Raw genomic sequence first — 19,576 nt, forward strand, 5'->3', positions numbered from 1 at the left:
CCTGCGCAGAAAACAGTGTGTGCATACCAGCAAGTGGGCAATTAAATTTAAAACAATTTGCAAATGGTCCTTTAATACATCAGTATCGAATTTGCCATAAATACCATTAAATTTCCTATTTAATGCTATTCATTTCATGTGCATTGTGCAATAAAAATGATGTACAATAGAGATGTACAATAAGCAAAACAGCTGATATGATTCTGCGCATTAAACAGTGTGTACATATCACCAATTTATTGTGTTATAATTATTGTTTGCAATATTTAACTGATGTAAAAATGCAACTGTGCTGCTGTTGACTTCGCATATATATTAGCAATTTAATAATTTGCATAGTCACATATCGTTAATTCAGCAAAATAAAACAAATGCCCAGCTTATTTAAAATCGGCGCTTAAACTTTCAAGTTGTTGTCCAATTTTAGTACATTATTGCGTCACAACGTGTGTGCACACTGGCTGACGACTAGAACTAGCAGCTAGCAACACAACAACATTGAAAGCGTGTGATAGAATTTTGTGTGTGGTGTGTGTTTTTTTTCCATCCATTTCTGACAGTCGGTCGGGTGCGTAGTGTTTAAAGTACAAAACTCTCGCAATTGCATTTGAGATGGCATCGAAGGGCGGCAATCAGCAATTCCAAGGTAACAACCGTGGCATGCAGCGCCAGCGACAGCAGCAACAACAGCAGCAGCGTGCCAACGTTCGTGCGGCTATTGCACCTTATCGTATGCCTTTCCGTCCGCACGGCCCGGGCCAGGGCCATGCACAGGGACAGGGGCAGGGTCAGGCACAGATGTACACGTCCTGCCAGATGCCCAGTGATCCGCTCTACGTTGACTTCAATGGTCCGCCACCGGAGCCAGTTCCACCGCCGCCGACAGCCGCAGCAGGAAATGCGGGAGGCGCAACTTTGGCTGCGGGTGGCAAGAAGAAGGCGATGAAGGGTAAACAGCTGAAGGGCAACAATAACAACAAACAGCAACAGTTGCAGCAACAACAACAGCAACAGGGACACAATTCGCAGTTTGCACATCAAATGCCACCTATGATGATGCAAGGCGGCGATAACGGCTGGCATCCGCATCAGCAGCGTTTCCACACACCCAATGGCAGTCGGTTCAATGCACCGCATCGCAATCGCGCCCAGGGACCAGCAAATGGACGCTCCGCCCGCCATATGATGGGCGGCGGCGTCGGCGGACCAATGGGCGGTCCACGACGGGGCCCGGGACCAGTTAATGGCGGTGGCAATGGACCAATGCCACCATTTCCACCGATGCCACCATTCCAAGGACCAATGCCGCCCATGCACTGCCCCATGCCACACATGGGTGGGCCACCGCCACCACCGCCGCCACCATTTATGCGTCGCAATGGACGCGGTCTGCCCAATCATCCACATCATCCCCACCATCATCATCATCCGCCCATGCCGCTGCCCTTGATGGGGCCACACATGATGGGCGGGCCACGCGGCATGCGTCCGTTGCGTGGCATGCCACCGGGTGGCATTCCGGGTGCACCGTTCAACATGGCGCATATGAATGGCAATATGAATGGCAGGAAGATCACCAAACCGAATGCACAGCTGGTAAAGCAGGCGGTGCGGGGGAAGAGCAGTATCAAGACATTGGAGGATCTGGTTAATCAGTATCCCATCGATAAGCCGTGGGTCAACGATGAGATACGTGCCGTCCACGGGGAGAAACTGGATATTGAGAATCGGCTGAAGGGCAACAAGGACGATGAGCTCTTTGCCAAGTTCAAGGTGCAACGCGATCGTTTTGTCGCGCTCTACGAGGCGGCGCGGGAGAGTTACCTAAAGCGAGAAGCCGCGTCGGTGATGGCCAAGGTAAGCTAGCGACTGCACATCTATTAATCCTCTTTAGAGCGGTGTTGCTAGATTTCATTAACATCAACCCACTATCGATCAATATTGCGCTACGAATTCTTTGCGTTCCCATCTCTAACTATATTTTTCCCGATAACACAATACACGCAGATCCTCACATAAACACAAAGACACATTCATTCACAATTTGTTTTAGGCTGTCCACTTTCATTTGAAGTTCCGTTTTACGCTTTTTCCTTTAGTTTTGCCCATTTTGTCTTAACCGATTATCGATAAATGTGATAAATTTGTTCATCTCTGACGCCTTGATCGTTGATTGTTGTTTGTTGATCGCAAGTTAACTCTGTTTCCAACTCTTAAGTAAATATATCCTTTAAGCGATTGCTGACGAATTAAAATATTTGTAACGTAGCTGTCCATTTGTCGATAACAGTGTAAATATTTGATTGATCGATACTTTATCGAAATCCTCAAAATGATTTTTGCCCAAATTGTTGCTGATCGATAACATTAATGTTATTGTTATAGTGAAATGTTTAAAGATTTTATTGTTTGTTTGGCATACACAAGATACATCCTTACATTATTCTTTTGCAGGATGCCACAGACAAAGATAAAGACAATGAGAAAAAAGCAGATTTAAATCAGAACGCCGTCGCGACTAAGATCGAGAAGTCAGAGCTGTCGAAAGAGACAGAGACAGACAAAGAGAAAGAGAAAGAAACAGAAACAGTTAAAGAAACAGAAACTGATCATGAAACTGAAAACGATAATGAGAATGAGAAAGAGAAAGAGAGCGATGGGTCAAGTCCAATAACTACCATAAGAATTACAACAATATTCAATAAATACAATAACTATTAGCGCCAGCAACAATAATTCAAATAAATCAAATAGCAATGGACGCAACACAAACAAAGCATTGAAGAAAGAAACTACAACTGCAAAGCATGTGAAAAAGAATAGTTCATAAATAAATGCAATTTGTTAACTGCAAATGCAACAGACAACAAATCAGAAGTTAAGAACACTACAATTAAAAAACACAAACACAATGCAAAAACACATGTTTCAAATAAAGCAAAACACAAATTTAAAAAAAAATTAATACACTACCACATACACACACACACACACATAGAAGGATAACGAATATGAAAAATTGCAAAATTCGATTTATAATGATAATTATTATAAGAGAATGTCAGCCAAATAGATTTTTGTGTCGTACTCTTTGATTTTGCGACTGAGAACTGAGCTTAATTAAACCAATTACAAAAATTACATGATAACAAATAAATCAAATAGTTGTACATTTTTGCGACAAGAGAGAAAGAAAACTAACTATTGCCTCCATTATTAAATATTAAACATAATTACGCTAATTACGATAATATTAATAATTAATGAATTATTTATTTTAAACTTAAATGCTGCTATGCAATTCAAATCAATTTAAATTCATTGTTGATTGTATCTTTAGCTACGTAACGTTGCACATAACGTAACGTAACGTTGTCACGTAACGTTGTCACGTAACGTCACGTATTGTATTTGTCTGTTAAATAATAAGTGAACAAAAAGAGAATTGAAAAACAAACAAAAAAAAAAAAAACAAAAAAAGAAGTCCTTAACAATGCCAGTTTGTATCCTAGTTAATATGTATTTCACACACTGCTAAAGTGCATTTCCCCTTCTTGATATTTATCTATCTACACATATATAAATGTTGTGTATATATATCCTTTAAAACACTTTAATTATTTCCGGGGAAATACACTTTATTTTGCAAATTATTCGCATTTCGTGACACCAACGAAAACAGTAAAAATAAAAAGGAAAACAATGAAAATGAATAGAAATAGAAAGTGAATTAATTTCCGTTTAATTGTATTTTTAAATTAATTCTTAAAAATTACAAATTAAGATATGAGTTAACACTAAATTCTGATTGTTCCCACTGTGCGCATCGACTTTGTTTTTTTTTTTTTTGGTGTTTTCTCTTTCAAATCCTCCTCCCACCCCCCGCTCTCTATTTAAGTCTTCTACATTTACTTGTTCTTCGTTATGCCTATAAAACATATTTGTATGTTTTTCGTTATTGTGTTATTATATTCCCCTACGTTCCCACGTCCTTTCCCTTATTTCAAACATAAACAAACAAACAAAACAAAACAAAAAAAAAATGCTTATTAGCTTCAATCATTTTTGGCAATTCCTAAATGTAAATATTTATTGAGATTGAGATTATTGTATAAATTCAATTGAAAACAAAAGAAAAAGCCACAAACAAACATATACACACACTTGTATTTAACGATATATAAATATACACACAACATACAACAAATTACACACACATTATTACACAAATGCATTCTTCATCTTTGTTGTTGATACTTCTCATCTCAGCACAAGCGCAAGCGGGTATTCAGGGCACTTTATCCCATTGGGTATTTTTTGCTGCCTCTCACTCTCACTGTCCGTCCTGGCGTCCGTCTGTTTACAGTTTGAAAGCCACCGTTAAGATAATTAGTACAGTTGCGTGTTTTTATCGAGCAAGAAGGAAAACACTCGAAAATCAATGTACAGCTAGTTAGTTAAATTGCCTAAATTGCGTAGCGTTTATTGGTCTCATTATACCCGGGCACTCAGTGGACAGCAGAAGTGCATATTAGTGTGATAGCATAGTGTGATTGCTAACCTAAATCGAAATATGGGTAATTCCAAAACGGAATTTGTCCCGTGCGAGACTCTTTACATTAAAAATAACATAAACTGAAAAAATTTTGAAAATAAGAAAAGTTTATTTAAATAGCTCTAGATAAGTACTTTAATTAGAGCTAAGAATGGTTTTGGAATTTTTTTTTCCGTTTTGTTTTCTGTTGTAATAATTTCAAAAATTAACCAATTCGTACAAAAAACCAAAAAATAAAAGAAATTATATATTTTATCGGAAAACAGATCAAGTTCCTAAAATTAGTCTTAGCTCTAAATATAGTGCTTATCTAGAGCTTTAAGAATAACATTCATTTATTTTTAAAATTGTTTCAGTTTATGTTATTTTCACTGCAGTGAACTGTAAAAAGTCTCGCACGGGACAAATTTCGCCATGGAATTACCCATATGCAAACTATGGTTTCAATAGACAATTCTTTGTGCTGACTGATTCAAAAAAAAAAAAAGCAAGAAAGCTAAAGCACTGAAATTTAGCTGTAGGAATTCGATCTCGGAGGAATTGAAGTTGCGACGCTGCTACGAAAACTCTTGTTGTGCTGCGGGTATTCGATAGTCGAGTGTAGCCTAAGGACTTTTTCGTTATTACGCATATGAAATACTGCTGTCAATTGCAATTGTTGTCAACACCCACAACACACACCCATACACATACACATACACCCATAGAGATAGTTGTGTATCATATCAGATAGAGTGCCAATAAGTTCGTCCTTTAGTGGCGCATCGGACATGCAAATCGTCCAGCGATTAGATTGGTCTCAGCTTGATCCCCTCACACACACCCACACCCTAAACACACACACACACACTGCAGACTTGATCAACTCGTGAGAAATAAAAACGACAAATTTCTATAAAATGAAAATGCACTCCAGATGTTTTCAATTGGGGGGGCAGCTCAGCTATAAAAACCACTTGCTGCAACTGGGGCAAGGCAACAAGAGATGCAACGTCGTCGCATACAAGAGCTGATGAGCGAGCTCCAAGCAGAGGCACAACGCGAACTCGAGATGCAACGCATTGGAGCTGCAGCACTTCAGGAACTTGAGGACAACATCGTGGCGCAGTCAGAGCCGAACTTGCCGGACATCGACTCGGAGCTGGACACGCACAGTGCGGTCAGTTATCATTGGCGTGTGTGGCAACTGATGGGTTTGATACGGCCACCAGGTGCGTCACGTTTGGGATTCGTGTTGCGCTCGCTGGTCATCAATGTGCTGGTCACGCTGCTGTTTCCCATCACGCTGCTGGCCAAGCTCTTCTACACGTATTCGTTGCGTGAACTCTGCGAGAATCTTACCATCACCATCACGGACATTGTGGCGAATCTGAAGTTCATCAATGTGTTCCTAGTGCGTCGCCAGCTGCACGAGATCAAGCAACTCCTGGCGGTGCTCGATGGACGTGCTCTCGCCGTGAATAACGCCGATGAGTTGGCTGTGCTCCGTCAGGCGGTGCACACGGCTCGTCTCAGTTTTCGCACCTTTGGGGGCATCTTTGTGTTTGGCACCACGTTGAGCTGCCTGCGTGTGGCCATCGCCAAGGAGCGCCAGCTGCTGTATCCGGCATGGTTCGGCATCGATTGGCAGCACTCGAATGTCGCCTATGTGCTCATCTATGTGTATCAGCTCTTCGGTCTGATTGTCCAGGCCATTCAGGACTGTGCCAACGACTCGTATCCGCCGGCATATCTCTGCATTCTCACCGGACACATGCGTGCCCTGGAGTTGCGTGTGCGTCGCATTGGTTATCATGTTCCACATCAGCATGTCGCGTACTTTGAGCTCACGGCCTGCATTGAGGATTATGTGAACATTCTGCGACTGCATGCCATCATCCAGCAGATACTCTCAGTCGCCTGTTTCGCTCAGTTCATGTGCTCCGCTGCCGTTCAGTGCACGGTGGCGATGCACTTTCTGTATGTGGCGGATTCGCATGATTTGAGTGCCATGATCCTGTCGCTGGTCTTCTTCAGCGCTGTCACCTTGGAGGTGTTCATCATCTGCTACTTTGGCGATCGCATGCGCACCCAGAGCGAGGCGCTTCTCAATGCCTTCTACGCCTGCAACTGGATGGATCAGAATATGCGCTTCAAGCGCAACCTCATCATCACCCTGATGCGCACTCAGCGACCGTCGTACATTCTCGCTGGTGGCTACATCGCCGTCACCCTGGAGACCTTTGTTCAGGTACAGTTGCGTTTTCCCGTTTCCGTATTCCCAATTCAAACTGAAAGTAATCTATTTATGTGTCTCGCAGGTCAACCGACTCACTTATTCAGTATTTACGCTGCTACTACGCGCCAAGTAAACACCGGGAACTATTTATGTTAGTCATGGCTGCCTGAGGAACGTTCCAGCTTCAGTCTATATAATGACTTCACTTCTGCACATGTCACAAATTAGGATTGTATTCAATTACTCACTGAATACATACAAATCTCGCTTAGCGGCCACCTTGCTTTACACTTAATGGCAACTTTTAACTGCAGATTATTTAGCTAAAAAGATGAGAGGGTATAGCCAATATGTCCAACAGGCTAAATATCACATTAGACTAACATTTTAAAGAGTCGCCGAGAGGAAACTCATTTCAAATAAGAAAAAAGTGCAAAACAGTTGAAAATTTGTAACGATTTGAAAATTGCTGAGCCGTGAATGCAGTATGAAGCTCGAAACCTTCCTCGGAGATTCTCAAATAGTTAACTTGGTAAAGGGTACTGAAAAATCAGAAGAGTTTTTGCAATTAAGTTATTGCTTCCGCAATAAAGGGAGCAACATGAAAGCTTTATTGTGCTCTCTCTCTTCGCCCTAATTCTATGAAATTCATTGATCATCTTTTAAGTACAACCAACTAAAATTTTTTACTGCTCAATTTCGAGATTGGTAAACTCCCTGCTCGTCAATTCTCAAGTTGTTAAGCTAACATAGAGTTGATTATCTTGGCTGTTCTTTTACTTTCAGCAGCCTTAGGAACTTAGCTGCCCCTGCGGAAGCTACTTTCACCCTGTGGTGGACGCCTGGACTGAATCTATTTTGCTTTGGGCCTAAAAGTTGGCAAAGGTTTTTTGGTGGTCAATGCACTCAGCATATAATAAACAGATACTCCACGTCGAAGCATATTCGCTACGCATTACAATCCACAGTAAAAGGACGACAAGAGAACGGTTAAATGTTTTTGCAATTCTTTATTCTAATTTTGTGGATACGAGGTGGAGTTTAAATTCTACGTTGGAATAGGAGGCGGCTGTAATGAGGTCGACTGAACCGTGTCAGCTGTTTGTTGTTTTCCGCTTGGCTCCTGTTCGTCACCGTTCTCCGGCTCGTTGTCCTTTTTCTTCTTCCACATCTTTGCGGCAGCGAGCAGCTTGAGATTTGGTCGTGCCATCTCATCCTCCGGAAAGATGTAATCAAAGATCTCCTCCCAGCCCTCCTCGACGCCATCCTCGGAGACAATCTTTTGGCGTCGCTTAATGCGTCGCGGCATCTTATCGAGCACCTTCTGCAAGGCGTGCGTATCGTTGATGTCTCGCTCAAAGTCTCGCCACGCCTCCAGTAGGACGACACGCGACTCCTTGTCGCCGAGCTGTCGCATCATCTCGTTGGCACGCTCGTAAATGCGTCGAGCCAGCTTCGCACTCAGCTCCGGATCATCGCCGCCGTGACTGATGCTCATCTCGAACTTGGCAAACGACATCCAGACCTTCACATGCTGTGTGCGTTCCAGCAGACGTTCGTAGAGCTGACGCGCCAGTTCGGTTTCGCCCAGTGCCACCTCGAAATCGATGTACGCCTTCCACAGCAGCTCGGGCATATCGAGACGCACCTGCTGCACGGCCAGCTCATAAATGGCCCGAGCACGTTCCGTGTCGCCGAGCAGATTCTCCAGTTCGGCAAACTTCATCCACGTGACGCAATTCTCCGGCCCAAACTCTAAGAACTTCTCGTACAGCAAACGACAGCGTTCGAACTCACGCAGCTGTATCTCCAGATCGATATAGCCGCGAAAGAGTTTGTCTCGCGGACACATGCCAATCGCCATGCCCAGCGCCTTGCGAGCCGCCTGCAGTTGCTTGCAACGCAGCTCGAACTGAGCGTAGAGCAGCCACAGTTTGCTGAACGTGAACTGCTTGTGTGGCAAGAGCTCCAAGCATGTCTTGTAGATTTGCCTGGTGCGCTCAACGTCCTCAGCCTCGAGTTCCTCGTACAGCGCATAGTTGATCCACATGTAAATGTAGCGACGCCAATAGTTCTTCTCATTCGCCGGCGGCACATTCGCAATCGCTCGCTCGTAGGTCTCGCGTATCTGGTCGCGATCACCCTCGGATTCGATGAGGCGGAGGTAATCGAACCAGGCATCGTAGTTGGTGGGATTGGCGGCCACCTCCTGTTCGTATTGATGCTTGCGCTTTGACACAATCACATCCTCGATGCCAGCCCGATCGCCGTACTTCTTCTCGTGTATGGTGTAGGCCTTGAACAGATCCGGCGTCCGATCCTTGGGCAGATGATCCAGCGCATACTTGTATATGGTGCGCGCCCGATCGTGCTCCTTTTGCCCCTCCTCAAAACGTGCAAACGCTATAAACAGCCGCTCCTCGATGTAATCGTCGCCAAAGAATTCCACCGCGCGTTCAAAGACACGTCGAGCGCCATGGATGAAGCCATGCGTTTCCTCGAAGCGTGCGAACTTGATCCAGTTCTTGACGTCGGGATGCACGTATACAAAGCGCTCGTAGATCTCTCGTGCCCGATCGATCTCCTTATAGCGCAACTCAAAGTTCACATACGTCTGCCACGCCTGCTCCTCGGGTTGCCATTCCATCCAACGCTCGAATACCTGTCGTGCTCCCGCCACATTTTCCAGCATCTCCTCCATGTAGGTGTACTTGTACCAGAACTGATTGACCCGCGGCATTATGGTCACGGCGCGATCCCAGAGATTGCGAGCATGGTTCACCTGTTTGTTCTTCATTTCCATTTCGGCGTATTTGAGCCACAGCGTCACATTGCGATGCTCGTTGTCCAGCGCACGCTCCCAAATGGAGCGGGCACGATGAATCTCCTGCTGTTGCTCCTCCCATTGCGCGTATTTGATCCAGTGACTGACGACCATGCGATTCTTGCGCAGATTATCCTCAAATGTTTTGCGTTTGCGCTGCTGGTAATCGGCTAATTCTGCTGGATCGGAAATCTTTTGTTTCGGCGGCGGTGGCAGAATCTCCAAGTCACGCTCCTTCGCCTCGCGCAGCAGTTGCTCTGCCGTAATTTGCACCTCGGCTGGCGCCTTATTCTTTACCTGCATCACGAAGAACACGTTTAAACTTTTTCTCTTTTTTGCATAGGACCTGATTTACTTACCTTGGCCACCTTGGGCATTTTCTGTGGACGATCCATTGTTGCTTAGTGTTTGCTACTTTTGTTAATTAATTAATTGACGAGTTTTAGATGTACAACATATCAATTCAAATTGTAGCTGATTATAACTAAGGCAAAGTAAAATTCAACACAATGCCCAAAAACCAAAACACAAGACCCAAAGTGGCGATGCTTAAACGTTTCTGCTTCCAACCACTTTGCCATTCACAATGTAACGACGACAATAAGTGTGACCATTTTGCACTATTCACGAATGTAATCGATATCGAAACGGTTGTAACCGCTTAAAATATTTTTTTTCAAATTTCCATAACAATTAAGGAAAAACTGTAATTTTTAATCAAATGTAACAAATATATAGACACATGTTTATTAAATACATAAAAAAAAAATAACTACACAATTAGAAACAAAGTACAACGCCATAAAAAAAATAATAAAATAAAATAAACGCTGTCAGTTGAGATTCCTTTAGGGATCATTTTGGCTGAGCTAAAACAATTTCCACGACCTGCCACTTCGCTTCTCCTGCTTCTCGACATGCCAATGATTCGGATTCATCAAATACTCCCTGAAATCAATACAAACGACTTTGTCAACTGAAAGCTAATCATGAGCAGTAATTTTCGCACACCTTTTGTCGGCCAAATCCTGTTGGGTTTGTGCACGTAAAGTTGCCAACGGCCCGGCCAATCCGCCGTATTCCTCGGGTAACATTTGGCGCGGCACAAAGCTGTACAGCGTGTCAATGCTGGACGTGTGAAAGCGTATCTGTAAAAGCATTGCATGTGGATAATTTAAGCACGGAACTGAAGACTGGAAGACGCACCAATTTGAAGACTTCTTCGCTGATGAACGGTTTCACTACGCTAACGATGCGATCGAGATACGTAGGACAGTTGACCATGTGTATGGCCTTGAGGCGCACAGGAAATGCCAGCTGCAGGAACTTGACATATGCGCGCAGTGTGCTAATTGTGAGTCGTGAGATGTGCCGCATTGTGGTGCCCTTCATATCGAAGATTTGCACCTCGCCCACCGACAACACCTCCGGGTGTGCGGCATCGTCGGGCGTAATGAAGCGACAGTCGGTGACCATAAAGAAGGCACGTGTATCCTCCGTGTGATGCATCTGCAAACGAAGTGCATGGATTACTTGACAGCAAATGAGGCATGCAACAATCCGCTCACCTTGGAAGGTTCAAAGTCACGAAAGCAATAGAGCGAGACTTTGTATTTGTCCGGCGTCAAGCCAGGCAGCGGTAGAATATCTCTGTAAATGGTTGATTTAATTACTATTATAGTAATTAGTGCATAGTTAATTGAGTTACGCATAGTCAAAGGTGCGACGACTGTCGGCATCGAGTGGATCCCGTTGGATGAACAGATGCGGATGCTTGTTGCGCAGCGCATAGTTCACCTCGATGAGTTGCTTGGTGTCCTCCACATTGCCGTACATGCACTGATAGAAGCGACGCAGCAGCAGCGGCTCTGCATAACAAGAAAAATAGAAAGAAAGCGTTGCCCATCAAAATATTGTACTATGTATGCGCTTGCTTCTTTGCCTACAAACGACCTCATTAAAATATTATTGGCGACGCTTGCAGCATTTCAACAAGTTGTCGCCGCCAAATTTTGCATTACATCAGCACGCTTCTTCTCTTTTGTTTGTGTGTGTTTGTTTACCAATTTCCTGCGGCAAATTCTCGTTGTTTTGAAACCATTCGAGCAGCTCGGCCAAATCATGATCGCGTCTCAGCTGATTTGCACTTTCACTATCGTCGTTTGTGCTCATTGCAATCAAGCAGTGGTTAATCGTTAATCGGTAATCGTAAGCGACAGCTGGTATTTACTTATCGAAATTCAAACTTTAGTTTTTATTTTGACGGTGTTTATCTGACAATCGATTGCGTGCGCAACGAGAACCGTTGTGTTTGAAGTCTGCTCAGCAACTGGCAGGCTTGCGAGTGCTGAGCTTATTCGATTTATTGTATGTGAAATGTGTCTGTGAGTGATTATTGATTATTGATATTATCAATGCGTATACTTCATGTGTGTGTGCGTATTTAAATGCTAGAGTACACTTTCTGTTTGGCAATTAAACACGTAATTGTTTAATTGCTTTCCGGCCATACATTTGGTCGCGTTAATAGTGCCTAAATTTGTGCGATTACACAGCTTCTGCGCAGCCATCTAATCACCAGCTCGTGCACAGAATTCTACAATTCTTTCCAGACAGCCCGACAAAAAAAAAACAAGTAAGAAAGTTACAGTCGAGTGTGCTCGACTGTGAGATACCCGCTACCCACTTTTAATAAAGGCAAAATATTGCGGTATAATTTTCAAAATATACCGAAAATACTAAAAAAAAATACTAAAAATATACCAAAAGATTTGTTTGGTATATCGATATAGTACACCATTCAAAATATACCATATACGGCACAATGTACCAGATTGTCGGCCAAAGCATCTCAGACCCCTAGTAAGCAGGCGTTTTTGCCCATACAAAAGTATTTATTTAATAACTTCCACAACTTTTATCTGATCGTAACAAAATTTTCAGGAATCATAACTACTATAGTAATTGTTATATATACCAAAATTCGTAACTCTAGCTTTAATTACGCTTGTTATTCGATTTTTTTGATTTGCGGGGGCGGAAGTGGGCGTGGCAAAAATTTGAAACAAACTTGATCTGCGTGCAAACATAACAAATGCTGTCGAAAAAAAATTATAGCTCTATCTCTTATAGTCTCTGAGATCTAGGTGTTCATACGGACGGACGGACAGACGGACAGACACACAGACGGACAGACGGACATGGCTAGATCGTCTCCGCTGTTGACGCTGATCAAGAATATATATACTTTATAGGGTCGTAGATGCCTCCTTCTACCTGTTACATACATTTCCTGTCGGCACAATGTTATAATACCCTTCTACCCTATGGGTAGCGGGTATAAAAAAAACAAAAATTCAAAATATTTGTGATCAACTGCGACCGAAATCAAAAGCGAAACCATTTGCCACAATTATGAATGACAATAAAATGTGATTAAACTTTGTTTATGGTCAACACTGCGTATGTTACACTAAATAGCAAACATTAGAGCCATTATCACGATCATCTACAACCGATTAGAGAGCTTTTAACATCGACACGCAATATCAATACATCAATTGAATAGTCCCAAGGAGTGAGTTGATGAGTCTCCAGCTTCCTGAATCATTACTCGAGAAGGCAGTCGAAGGAGCAGCGAATGAACAAACCGTAACGTGCTTAAACCGAAGATAAACAACTGCTGCTGCAATCGAAAATTATCCAGCTTGGGCAGCTCAGAGAGCAACTTCGATGTGACTATCAACAGCGAGAGAACACAGCCCCAAATGCTGCCAGTTCTTTTAACAGTTGCCAATGCTGCTCCCCGCACCAGACCGAAGACAAGCATAGACGACACGATGCCAGTTCTCAGCAGGCGTATTTCATTCTGTGCCACGTTCACATTCTTATTCTCAAATGAATGCCACAACCAGAGAACAATCAGGAGGCATATTAGCAGCAACTTTAACCACAAACCATTTCGACATCGTGGCACAGCATGCGAACAAAAGAATCCCAGTAAACCGAGACTCAGCACCAGACTTGTGCCATTTATAATCATCATCAGCAGATCCTCACGCAGCTGGGCGAAACGCATGCCGAGCACAGACAGCAGCAGACCACCGAATATGGACCTCAAGCTGAGCTTATCGTTACGATATTCCGAGTTTAACTGGCACAGAAGGTTGAAGCGTCGCACCAACTTGACAGAGATCAGCAGCATCTCCAGATGCTTCAGCTGCTCAGTATATGGCTGCAGTAGATTTCCTAACCTCGGCATCGCAATCTCCAGCAGTCAATGATTAAGAAACAACATTAATTTTGATCAAAAATGTAAAAGGGTAAAAACTAAAACATAAAATTACAAATTTTTTACATTACACCAAAAAATCGGAAATTGCAAAGCTTTGAACACTAGATGAGAGTGTGAGAACACACATTTTGTACTTTTTAAAATTCACATTTTTCGATTTCTTTTCTTTTTGTTAAATCATTGTCACAATACAATATGTTACTAGGCTTTATTATTTTCTATTAAATGAAAAGCGATCAAAATAAGTATAGGCATACACAAAACATATTTAAATAAATAATATGAAAACCGAATAAAAACTTTGATTTAATTTGGCCACTTAAAGACAAGTAACGTAAGTATTGAATTTTCAAATTTCCATGCTTAACTTTTACTTACTACTTAAAAAAAAATTAATATTTGAATTATTCTACCAGGCACACAGAAGTAGACAGCAAGTTACCACGCTGAAAGCCACTTGCTTAGGATCCACATACGGTCCTCCATGCGGGCAACCTTCTCTGAGATGACCACGGAGTTCTTAATATCTCTCTACTCCTGAATTTGCCTGTGGTTGTTGTTGTTATAGTCGTCGATGCATTTGTTGTAGTAGTCGATGCCGTTGTTGTTGACCATGCCAATTAAAAATTAATATTTGAATTATTCTACCAGGCACACAGAAGTAGACAGCAAGTTACCACGCTGAAAGCCACTTGCTTAGGATCCACATAAGATCCTCCATGCGGGCGACCTTCTCTGAGATGACCACGGGGTTCTTAATATCTTTCTACTCCTGAATTTGCCTGTGGTTGTTGTTGTTGTTGCTGATGTAGTTGTTGTTGTTGTTATAGTAGTCGATGCCGTTGTTGTTGACCATGCCAGTTAAAAATTAATATTTGAAATATTTTACCAGGCCAACAGAAGTAGACAGCAAGTAGCCACGCAAAAAGTCACTTACTTAGGATCCACATGCTATCCACAAAATTGCCGACCAACTTTGAGAGAACCAGTTCAGCTTCTCAGCTTCTTTACAACTAAATTTGCAGTGGTTGTTGTTGTTGTTGCTGATGTAGTTGTTGTTGTAGTGGTCGATGCAGTTGTTGCTATTGTTGTTGCTTTTGGCTAAAATGAGTCAATTCGATATATGAAATACCAGGCGAACATAAATCATCAGTAAGCAGAAAGACCGAAAATAATTTGCTTACTAACTGGCGCCAACTTTCAAAATACAATGAAATTTGATCAACCTGAAAGTATGCTACACAAAAGAGAGCTGCTTGCTGCTTTTCACTAATTTTTATTGCATACTTTCAGAATGTACAAATATTAAGCTGTTTGCAGTAGCAAACCATAGATGGCGCTGCAAATGCTTTTTTTTTAAATCTGCTTGCTGCTGATTTATGTTTGCCTGGTATTTCACTTGCCGAATTGACACTTTTTAATCTTTCCTGACAGCATCAAATGACCTACAACAACAACAACAGCATCGACCATTACAACAACAACACCGACATCAGCAACAACAACAACCACAGGCAAATTCAGGCGTAGAGAGATGATACTAAGAACTCCGTGGTGAACTCAGAGAAGGTCGCCCGCATGGAGGATCGTATGTGGATCCTAAGAAAGTGACTTTCTGCGAGGCTACTTGCTGTCTACTTCTGTTGGCCTGGTAGAATATTTCAAATATTAATTTTTTTTTTAAGTAGTAAGTAAAAGTTAAGCATGGAAATTTGAAAATTCAATACTTACGTTACCTGTCTTTAAGTGGCCAAATTAAATCAAAGTTTTTATTCGGTTTTCATATTATTTATTTAAATATATAAATTATAATGTTTTGAACGTTTTTCATTTAATAGAAAAAATTAAATTCCAATATCCAAAGCCTATTGATAAATAACATATTGCAATAATGAATTAATTGGTAATCCTTGAATGCCAATCGATAGGGTTGATATTCCTTCGAAATATCCATTGACATCCTTCCGAGTTATAGCTACAATCAACATGTCCTGGATAAATATGATATTTCCGCTTTGTTTTTCATAGTTTAATTCTTTATTGTTCTTAGTGAATGTATTTCAAATAACGCACAGTCAAAAAAAAAAAAAAAGACTTATATATGTAAACCCTTTTACAATTTGAAATATCATAGGTTCTAAATTTCCCCCTGACAACGCTCGTTGTTTCCCACTCTCTCAAATTAATAATCACAATTTTGGCAATAGAGATAAATGATACTATTGGGGTATTAGAACCACGACCAACGACTTTTGGTCGCTGATGTGATGCGCCAGTATTTGTCATCCCTGAGATACGGGCTGCAACCGAAAACAAATGATTTCATTATACTATTCAAAGGTGAGGGTTTAAAGGTCAATACGACTTACGTCTTTTCTTTAATGTTTTGTAGCCATTGGGCTTTCAGCTCGGTCATGGAACCAGCTTTTCCGCCGTATTCATTTGGCAGCATATCCCTGGGTATTTTCTCATAAAGACTGTCCAAGCCCTCGGTGTGATAGTGCATCTAAAGAAAAGAGAAATAATGTCTAAAGTTGGGGTTTGAATACAGATCGATGAGACATTACCAACTGGAGAATCTCTTCGCGAATAAAAGGTTTCATCATGGCCATCATGCGATCGAGAAACGACGGACAATTGATAATGTGCACAGCTTTAAGTCTCGATGGATATGCTTCCTGTAAAAATTTCATCTGGACGCGCAGCACAAAGATCGAAACATATGCCAGATGTCGCATCGTATAGCCATTGATGTCGACAATGTGTATATCGCCATCGGCGATATCGGCATCAGCTTGATCGCTCATTCGTTGCACTTCATCCGCATCCAAATTCGTGTCAATGTCCAGGGGAATGTCCGGTTCCGTAAAGCGCGTGTCACTCACCATAAAGAACACTTTGGCCTCCTGCTCCGTGTTGCGCTGCACAAAGAGGGAGATCATTAAGTATGATATTAAAACCTGTAATTATTACTATATTACCGAGCGGGGATCGTAGTCAACCATGCGGAAGAATAGAAGCTTGTGGCGTTCCGGTGTTACGCCCGGCAGTAGAACGAGATCGCTGCAAAACGTTGAGGATTAGTTAGAGATTACTTGTGTACTTTCGAATAGTCATGATTAAGTCTGTCCATTAGCTATCTTTATGCCTCGGTAAAGCGTATTAAAACTTTATTGATCCGCATTCCCCTCTGTCTTTAGTTTCTGTCTGTCGAATTAATACTTTGTGTTATTCTTAACGAAAAATACTATAATTATTTTCAAAATAAATATAGGCTTACAAATTCTTTTTCGTTGTGACTTTTGTACATCAATACCTTATAATCTTTTTGTAATGAAATATATTTTTCTTTATCGCCTTGGCACGATTAAAAGCGAAAGAAGTTCACCCACAATTTAAAATAAACTTTTTTACATTTGGAAATAACATTGAAACAAATTTCTTTGGGAAAGAATCAATTTGATGTGATTTTCTTGAAATCAAACAATTGCCTAAAAAGCCTTATTATTATAATTATATTGCTATACAAGAGCAATTATTTGCTTTCTGCCTTTTATCAAAGCGAAATAATATTGTGGCATATGTTTTATTTCAGTTTTAAAGCGTTATAAGTTCGTAATCGACACGATTGAAATTGAAAATATGTAATTCATTCAGAAAAACAATTCTAGATGCTGTTAATCAATTATTTGCATAACATATTTCACGCTTCATTGTTAATACTATATTCAAAAGCCATAACAAGTTCGATTGAAATGATTGCACTGCAACTTTATCTAAGATTTGAGCTATATTCGTATGATAAAGTCTACTTACGATGCTTTCAACGCCTGCGCTGTTTTCTCGTCGTCCATATCGCGATCTATATAGATATTGGTATTTTTATTGCGCAGATTGTAGTTGAGCTCAATGAGAGCTTTCGTCTTCTTCACATCATAGTCCATGCACTTGAGAAATCGTCGCAGCACAATGGGGACTAGTTAGTGGGTTATGATGACAATGATTAGAATTTTATGAAATTTAAAAAATATACATATATTTATAAAGTTGTCTAGCCGTGTATTGTAATCGTATATGAGTCAAATGTGTTGATTTATCTTTACAATCCCCAATGTCAGAGCTGATAAAGCATTTATCAGCTATCATTTTGAAGTTCCCAGTTCGATTACGCTCCATAAGTAGCTATAATATTGCCTAGAAACTATATATAAACGTAGTTTACAACGCACTTGCTAGACTAGCTGCGCACTATATACATATACTATACGTATAGAATGTATCTATTAATTGCTTCCCCAACCTATCCCATTAAAATTCTTGAAAGCTCAAGATATAATACATACATTCATATGTATGTACATAATTGTTATGATTAGAACGACAACAAAAGTGACTATGATCAGAGAGAGTTTACTTACGTATTTTTTCGGGCAAGTTTGGATTGGCCTCGAACCATTCCCGCACTTCATTTTGCACAGCTTCCAATGCTTGACCCTTTGGTGGTGTTGCCATCTTCTTCCAGTTCCAGTTCTCGTTCCAGTTCACTTCCCGCGCTTCTCCACAAAGTAGCTGCTTAGACCTGTTGAGAGGCGCAATGCGACTCGGTTCGTTTACCCTGCGCAACTGTGTCCATAATTCGCGTCGTTCAATTGATAAAGCACCAAAAAGCTTATTTACTGCACATCAACTAAACACGCAAATACACTTGCTCACTCTCTCTCTCTCTCTGTCTCTCTCCCTTATAGCTTTTAAGTTGCCGGCACGCGAGTGTGAATGGCATTGAGAGTGGGAGTGTGAACAGCGAGTGCGAGTGTGAGCGAGAGCGGGAAAGCGAGGTGTCAAGCGTGTCTAATAAGCTGTGTTTAGAAATTAAGACGAGGCGCAGCTTTGTGCTCTCGCTCTCTCACTGTTTATGAGAGATCAAAATAGAGAGTGAGAGGCTGTGTTGAGTGTGAGTGTAAAGCTGTCTGCTATGACGTCAAATGTCAAGTTGAAAGCTCATTTTAATTGCAGAATTGCAAACAAGTTCAATGTGGATAATCGGTTTATTCAATTTGTACACATATAAAGTATTTATTTATTTATAAATTATTTATGTGTATTGTGTCTCTGTGTATGTATTTGTGTATGTGTGTGTGTGTGAGTGGAATGTGCTTAGCATTTTGCTGTTTAATTTCAAAAAGTAACTATTTATCTCATATTTTAGATTTAATTTTTAACTCGGTTTTTTCTTACTATTGTATTTTCAACATTTCGATCTTATATATTTGTGTCTGTCTGGTGTACGAATTCTAACAAAAAAAAAACATAACGAACTGTTTTTGCATACATATATCCATATTATGTATATATATCTGCATTTGGTAATATAGTTTTTATACGTGTATATATTAGTTAATATCTGATCGATTTGCGAAAGCTGTTGCTTGTAAAGTTTCAGTTACAAAATTGTTTTAAAAATTTATTTCGATTTTTTTGTTTTTCACTTGTATTTTAATTTCATTTATCAGCAGCATAAAATGTTAACATTGTTCTTAGATCTTAGGATTTTTCACCTTTATCATTTTCAATATGTTTATCATATTTGTGTGTGCGTGTGTGTATTATGGAGAAGGGACGGGGAAGGAAACTTTGGAGACTTCTCTTCCTTCGATCGACTGGCTATGGATTCTTACTTCTGCTTTA

At 41.1% G+C, this 19,576-nt stretch overlaps 5 protein-coding genes across 7 annotated transcripts; 2 read left to right on the forward strand and 3 right to left on the reverse strand.

The window, feature by feature from the left end:
• The first annotated feature begins 471 nt into the window (after positions 1-471).
• On the forward strand, positions 472-4,210 carry LOC117566506 (DNA-binding protein K10). Its single transcript, XM_034246083.2, has 2 exons — positions 472-1,857; positions 2,455-4,210. The coding sequence occupies exons 1-2, from the start codon at positions 613-615 to the stop codon at positions 2,719-2,721; spliced, it is 1,512 nt and encodes a 503-aa protein (XP_034101974.1). The 5' UTR covers positions 472-612; the 3' UTR covers positions 2,722-4,210.
• A 1,330-nt stretch (positions 4,211-5,540) lies between these two features.
• Positions 5,541-6,925, forward strand: LOC117568192 (odorant receptor 2a). Its single transcript, XM_034248654.2, has 2 exons — positions 5,541-6,785; positions 6,856-6,925. Exons 1-2 carry the CDS (start codon positions 5,541-5,543, stop codon positions 6,904-6,906), a joined length of 1,296 nt encoding a protein of 431 aa, XP_034104545.1. The 3' UTR covers positions 6,907-6,925.
• Positions 6,926-7,763: 838 nt separating this feature from the next.
• Positions 7,764-10,171, reverse strand: LOC117566332 (protein crooked neck). The gene is made up of 2 exons (XM_034245851.2): positions 9,957-10,171; positions 7,764-9,894 (listed from the first exon to the last, which is right to left on the reverse strand). The coding sequence occupies exons 1-2, from the start codon at positions 9,990-9,992 to the stop codon at positions 7,822-7,824; spliced, it is 2,109 nt and encodes a 702-aa protein (XP_034101742.1). The 5' UTR covers positions 9,993-10,171; the 3' UTR covers positions 7,764-7,821.
• A 196-nt stretch (positions 10,172-10,367) lies between these two features.
• LOC117569561 (alpha-tocopherol transfer protein-like) lies at positions 10,368-11,818 on the reverse strand. 3 transcript variants are annotated; one of them, XM_034250783.2, is made up of 6 exons: positions 11,661-11,818; positions 11,306-11,465; positions 11,166-11,247; positions 10,804-11,106; positions 10,609-10,745; positions 10,368-10,545 (listed from the first exon to the last, which is right to left on the reverse strand). In XM_034250783.2, the coding sequence occupies exons 1-6, from the start codon at positions 11,767-11,769 to the stop codon at positions 10,467-10,469; spliced, it is 870 nt and encodes a 289-aa protein (XP_034106674.1). In that variant the 5' UTR covers positions 11,770-11,818; the 3' UTR covers positions 10,368-10,466. The 3 variants fall into 3 exon arrangements, with proteins under 3 accessions (XP_034106674.1, XP_051864699.1, XP_034106683.1); XM_052008739.1 differs by lacking the exon at positions 11,661-11,818 and adding an exon at positions 11,619-11,638; XM_034250792.2 differs by lacking the exon at positions 11,661-11,818 and adding an exon at positions 11,551-11,566.
• Positions 11,819-15,975: 4,157 nt separating this feature from the next.
• On the reverse strand, positions 15,976-18,574 carry LOC117569965 (alpha-tocopherol transfer protein-like). Its single transcript, XM_034251342.2, has 6 exons — positions 18,310-18,574; positions 17,708-17,867; positions 16,873-16,954; positions 16,459-16,812; positions 16,261-16,397; positions 15,976-16,191 (listed from the first exon to the last, which is right to left on the reverse strand). The coding sequence occupies exons 1-6, from the start codon at positions 18,401-18,403 to the stop codon at positions 16,122-16,124; spliced, it is 897 nt and encodes a 298-aa protein (XP_034107233.1). The 5' UTR covers positions 18,404-18,574; the 3' UTR covers positions 15,976-16,121.
• Between the last annotated feature and the right edge of the window lie 1,002 nt (positions 18,575-19,576).

This window comes from Drosophila albomicans, chromosome X (genome assembly GCF_009650485.2).
Source record: "Drosophila albomicans strain 15112-1751.03 chromosome X, ASM965048v2, whole genome shotgun sequence".
In the NCBI taxonomy this organism is placed as follows: domain Eukaryota; kingdom Metazoa; phylum Arthropoda; class Insecta; order Diptera; family Drosophilidae; genus Drosophila; species Drosophila albomicans.